The 5,538-nt window shown below is 33.4% G+C and overlaps 3 protein-coding genes across 3 annotated transcripts in view; all 3 read left to right on the top strand.

Moving 5' to 3' along the window:
- The first annotated feature begins 849 nt into the window (after positions 1–849).
- LOC109584075 (uncharacterized) lies at positions 850–2,820 on the top strand. The gene is made up of 10 exons (XM_019999660.1): positions 850–1,103; positions 1,150–1,203; positions 1,254–1,912; positions 1,962–2,105; positions 2,175–2,286; positions 2,329–2,363; positions 2,409–2,481; positions 2,522–2,574; positions 2,623–2,688; positions 2,734–2,820. The coding sequence occupies exons 1-9, from the start codon at positions 947–949 to the stop codon at positions 2,641–2,643; spliced, it is 1,308 nt and encodes a 435-aa protein (XP_019855219.1). The 5' UTR covers positions 850–946; the 3' UTR covers positions 2,644–2,688; positions 2,734–2,820.
- A 592-nt stretch (positions 2,821–3,412) lies between these two features.
- Positions 3,413–4,198, top strand: LOC105313668 (caspase-8-like). Its single transcript, XM_011407270.1, has one exon. It carries the CDS (start codon positions 3,413–3,415, stop codon positions 4,196–4,198), a length of 786 nt encoding a protein of 261 aa, XP_011405572.1.
- A 303-nt stretch (positions 4,199–4,501) lies between these two features.
- LOC105313667 (caspase-3-like) overlaps positions 4,502–5,538 on the top strand; it is a 9,121-nt gene continuing 8,084 nt past the window's right edge. Inside the window, exons 1-3 of the mRNA XM_019999658.1 lie at positions 4,502–4,905; positions 4,966–5,046; positions 5,100–5,143. Of these exons, the coding sequence (XP_019855217.1) occupies positions 4,578–4,905; positions 4,966–5,046; positions 5,100–5,143 (453 nt within the window). The 5' untranslated portion in view covers positions 4,502–4,577. The remainder of the gene's footprint in view (positions 4,906–4,965; positions 5,047–5,099; positions 5,144–5,538) is intronic.

The raw sequence follows: 5,538 nt of genomic DNA, 5'->3' as shown, positions 1-5,538 counted from the left end.
TGACAGTCGCCCATTAACAAGCATTCCCTCCAGTAATAATGATGGTATTGAGGTACTGACACCTGGCCACTTCTTAATAGGACGACCACTTATGTCCATTCCTGATCCTCCTTCATCCTATAATCGATCCATTACATTGCTACGTCGTTGGCAGTTATGTCAAGCAATTGTCCGACATTTTTGGAGTAGATGGTCAACTGAATACTTGATACATTTGAACCGATTTAACAAGTGGAAACGTCCCACTCGTAACGTGAGGATTGGAGATGTAGTGTTAATACGGGAGGAGAATGTAGTTCCTACTAATTGGTCACTTGCTCGTGTTACTAATGTACATGTGGGCAACGATGGACATATCAGAGTCGTTGATGTGAAAACTTCAAAGGGACAATACAGACGCCCAATCACCAAGATCGTGTTATTATTACCAGTGGAAGACAATTAACTACTGCTAAACATATAAGGTCATTACTATTGTTGTGAAATTAATTTAGAATATGCTTGCTAGCTATACATGTTTTTCCTCTCTCTCTATTGTATTCTTTTGTTCACTCGTAGTACTTACTTATTATTACCCTTATGATTTTCTGTTTATGAGTTATATGTTTCAAGACCGTTCGGTCTTTGGCCGGCGGTATGTCTGGACTTGATGCATGGATAATATTAGTGTGAACTTCTAATTATTCATTTTTTGTACAAATTTTCTGTGCATTATTTTAAAAAATAATTTTTCTCTTTTTTGTAAAACTCTACCAAAAATACAGTCCTTTTCTCTTCCTTCTCCTTTCTCATCTCCCTCCATCTGACCAGTGGCTCGACCAATATTGATTTTATTTTAGTGCATCCTGCTTGTAATATTCTTGCTTGTTATACGGCTTCGAATCAAATTGTGGCTTCATTACCTCAGTTGGCTTTATTGTTGCATTCAGAGAAGCTAATAAAGGAAATGATGCTGCTGCCAGTCAATAAGGATGGGGAAGCTCTGTTGACTGATATAAAGGTAGCTGTTTGTATTGATTATCGCAAACTTGAAGCATTTGCTGAGATTTTGTGTAAAGCAACAGCCACTGCTGGAATAGGGATGGCCATTAAGAATGAATACAGTAAGTAGACTTACTTATTTATGAGGAAACTGATGACTCTTTATAGGAGAAAATTTTTGCAGTAATGATTCTTTAATGACTAATAGCACTGTTGGCACTGGTAAACTTAAATAGTCATTTTAAAAGTTTAAATTTATATAATATTAATAGCTGAAGAGTTGAAAATTCACTTTCCTCAAAGTATGATTGCAGAATTTAAGAAAATGAGATTGAAGTTTGGCAAAACATTCTTAAGTGTGAAGAATATCATAAAGGCAAACCCTCCAGCACTTGAAGATATGAAAGATACATTAATTTTTTCTTATTCAGCCTTGAAACCTCAAGTAGCTAAGTGTGAAGATATTCGTAGCATATTAGAATTAATTAGTGAAAATTGTTCGCTAAATGATATTAGTATGCTAGAGTTCTTTGTTAATGAGTCTGAAATAGACGGGCTGGCTAAAGTTTTTCAAGAATATAATGAAGCTCTTAAGAAATTTAGTGAGACTAAGCTCAGTCAATATTTAAAAGGGGAGTTTTCATACGCTTCACCACTGCAATGTGAAAAGATTACCATTGTCATCGATGTGGATGAAAATGCTGAAGAGCTGATGTTGAAAGATGTCAAGAGATTATCAGTGGATATATTTCATAAATTATCACGAAATGTCCGGTTAAATGTCATTAGAGATGGCAATTCTTTTACTGTCACTTGTTCCTTCCCTTTGATTCTATCTGATCATTTAATAGCAGCTGCTCTTAATAATATTGACATATTAAAAGAAAACCGAGTGAAGAAAATGATCATTGGCTATTATACTGTGTATGAGGTAAATAGACTGTGGATGTATTTTATGAATTATATTATAGTTACAACAGGTAAATGATGCCTCCACTCCTACAACAAAGCAGCAGTGTGCCTCATTACCAACTAGACCTAGTAGTGATTTATCAAAGCAACTGATGCTGTCTCTGAAGGTACAACTGATTAACAGTGAAGAAGAGGTGGCTACTTTAAATGAGGTTACTTAAGACACGTTACTATTAAGTAGATTTTGTTGTACATCATGTATCAGCATATGCATTTCATAGGAAAGTAAAGCAATGAAAGAAGAAGCAACATCATTGAAGGAAACACTGGAAGCTAAACGCAAGATGCTGAGAGCCAATATAGTAGAGAATGATAAGTTTAAAGAACTAGCAGGTATCTAATGTTCTTTCAACAATCTATTTAAATTATTTTTAGCCGGGCTACAAGAGAAATTATCACATTTAACAAAAGTTAGTGAGAAACAAATTTTGCTGTTCATATTTATAATGCAATAGGAGAATGAGGAACTGAATGAAATTAAAAAAATATTAGAAGAGCAGCTTGCTTTATTTCAATCTGAAAAAGGAGGTACATAATTATCATACAAAATGTCTTATTATTTAATTAGATATTGAGGATAAAGAGGAAAAAAAATTGAAAAGTTTCAGTCAACCGATACAAGTTAATAAAAAGCACGATGATTCTTATTTTATGTAAAGATATTTATAGCATTTGAAATTGAGACTTTAAGAAACATGTTAAGACAAAAGGATGAGAAAATCAAACAGGAGCAAGGTCAGTTTAACTAAACCAATTAGAATTAATTTTTAAAATCCTTAGTCGCTTGGAGTAAAGAAATAGAACTATTGCAAGAGAAAATAACTACAATGAATTCACAACAAATTGAGAAAGATAAGCTAGTACAAGGTAGCTATGTGTAGAAATTTGAATTAGCTATAAATTTTTTGGCAGAAAAAGAACAAGTTTTAAGACTAACAATTGAAAATTTGAAGAAAGGTGTGTGTGTTTTACTTGAAAAGATATTCATCGTTTATAAAATTTATTATTGTTGCTAAACATGTATAATATTTGAAGCAAGAGCATTTATGATGAGTCTTAAGTGTTACAGAGGTGTTTCATTATAGGTGAACGTAGACAGTTAGATAATGTGTCTGCTAAAGGATCAACTAGTGACTCTGCTGATTTTCCTATCAACGAAAGTAAAAATGAATCACATGACTCAGGTAAGGTTTATGATATTTTTGGTGATTTTGATCCATTGCAAATTTAATTGGCTTAATTTTCATATGTATGCATTTGTTGTACGATTCATATTTGATTGTAAAATTTAAGATGGTCTTTATACTGCATGTATTACAAGTCCTATATGTGTTCATTATTGTTTTATATATGTTTACTTTCATACATGTAGCTGAATCTCAAAATTCAGAACAAAAAAAAAAGAAGTAAGATAATAATACAAAAAATGTGTGGCTATAGCCTAATTGCATCAAATTAGATGACTGGTACACTGGAGTTTTCAAAGAAGAAAGGTACTGAAGATGTAGTATACAAGTATGATATCAATGAGACAAGAGAACATGGAGTCGTGCTTATTATAAATAACGTCTATTTTACGGAGAAAGATAAAGCTGATCGTGAATCATCAAATGAAGATGCTAAAAGATTAAAGAAAGTATTTGAAGGCCTTCACTATCAAGTGATAGTTCATGAAGACTTACTGGCTGAAGAAATAAGAACAAACGTTAGTGCAATTGCTGCTGGAGTAGTAACCAAGAAACACGATAGTTTCATATGTTGCATTCTGTCTCATGGTAATCCAGTAGGAATTGAAGGAGTTGATGGTAAAACTGTTACTGTTGCTGAATTGGCTGATATTGTAAATTCTAAGGAATGTTCAGCACTTCATGGAAAACCCAAAATATTTTTGTTTCAAGCAACAAGAGGAAGTAACATACCAGAACCTGCAGTTGCTGATGAAGAAGAGCAGAGGGTTTCTGCTAGTCTAAGAGCATTACCACCAGAGGCTGATTTCTTGTTTGGTTTTAGCACTTCTGATGGTAATGTTGCTGCAAGAGATGTCTACACTGGTTCACAATATATAAAAGCATTGTGTGAATATTTTGATCCCAAATATTCTTCAAGACTTAGTCTTGATGAGCTCCTACTTCTTGTTAATTACAAAGTATCAGGGAATCCTATTGATTATAATTTGCCGTACAAGTATCATCAAATGCCCGAGATCAGAAGCACATTGAGGGGAAAATTTTACTTTTTAAAGTAGCTTGAATGTAACTTTTATTTCTAATTATTATGGCAACTGAATTGTGTATTTTTCATCATACTTTTGTAATGCTACTCTTAGGTAGTTTTGATAATAATTTTGATCTTCTTTATTGCTGCAAAAATGCATTCTTTTCGATGTTTCTTCTTGCAAGCTTGTTTCATTGTTATGACAAAAATGATCTACCAGATTGCATGCTGAAAACAAGTGACATAGTTCAGTCCAAAAATTCAATGATACACCACTGGAGCTAGAGTTATGAATTTTATCAAAAGCCTATTCATTACATTAAATCATTAGGGTACCTCCCCTGAGCCTCACCACATCGAACCGAGAGAAAGGACTGTCCTGTTTTAGTTATAGTGAGAAGAATCAGGAGATGTCTTCAACTGAGTCTTCAGCACAAAAAGCTATTAGGGATAACCTAGGAATATTAAATAGGGTCCTTAATAATGAAGCTGTGTTTGGTGAAGTGGCACAGAAATGTGTTGAAAGGAGACTAATAACAACACTTGAATTAGCTCAATTGAATGACAGATTATCAGGTCAGACACTACGGGAAAGAGTAGAAGCATTTGTTCTGAGATTGGCTGAGCTTCTTGGTGATCTACCAGAAAAGATTGACGAATTCTTGTCTATCATTAAAGAGATCGACACTCTCATTGCTGAGAAAGCAGCCAATAATATTTCTCAAAGCTATGCTAATTGTATGTTTACTGTTTAGAAGATCTATTTATCATTATTGTGACAATAATGTTTTACTATAGATAAACAGGCTGCAAAGACTAATGATGCTGATAATGGCCAATCTACACGAACTAAAGTTGCCCCATCTACTCCTGGCATAGGTAATTAGTACAATGGGTGCATTACATAGATTCAAGTGTATGTTTTATTTTAGCTACCAAATCTAGCGGTCATCAAGATCATGAATCAGAGGAACCTGTGAGTCTATGAGTGATGATTATTATCCTTATATCTAATAATAGTTAACCAGTGATTGGCCATGGGCAAAAATATTCAATTTTTACCCTTAACAACAATCATTGATTAGTGTCATTAATGTTAATAGTTAAAAATTGGTAGGTTCTTTCTTAAAAACAGTAGCATTTCTGCTTTCTTTGTACTCAAACTGTTTTTTTCATGTCATTTTGTGGATGTGATTATTATTTTTATTAAGAATCATTATACTTTACAACAATTCTTATATCGGTAACTCTTTTTGGCTATACCGATATCAACCGATTTTGATAAAAATGGGCCGATACCGATATTAGTATCGGTATCGGTGCATCACTAATGATTATTATCCTCATGTCCAATAATAGGTAACCAGTGAT

Source organism: Amphimedon queenslandica, unplaced genomic scaffold (assembly GCF_000090795.2).
Source record: "Amphimedon queenslandica unplaced genomic scaffold, v1.1 AMPQUscaffold_13251, whole genome shotgun sequence".
In the NCBI taxonomy this organism is placed as follows: Eukaryota; Metazoa; Porifera; class Demospongiae; order Haplosclerida; family Niphatidae; genus Amphimedon; species Amphimedon queenslandica.
Note: the sequence above shows the minus strand (reverse complement) of the source record. Positions and strands in the feature narration are given on the sequence as shown.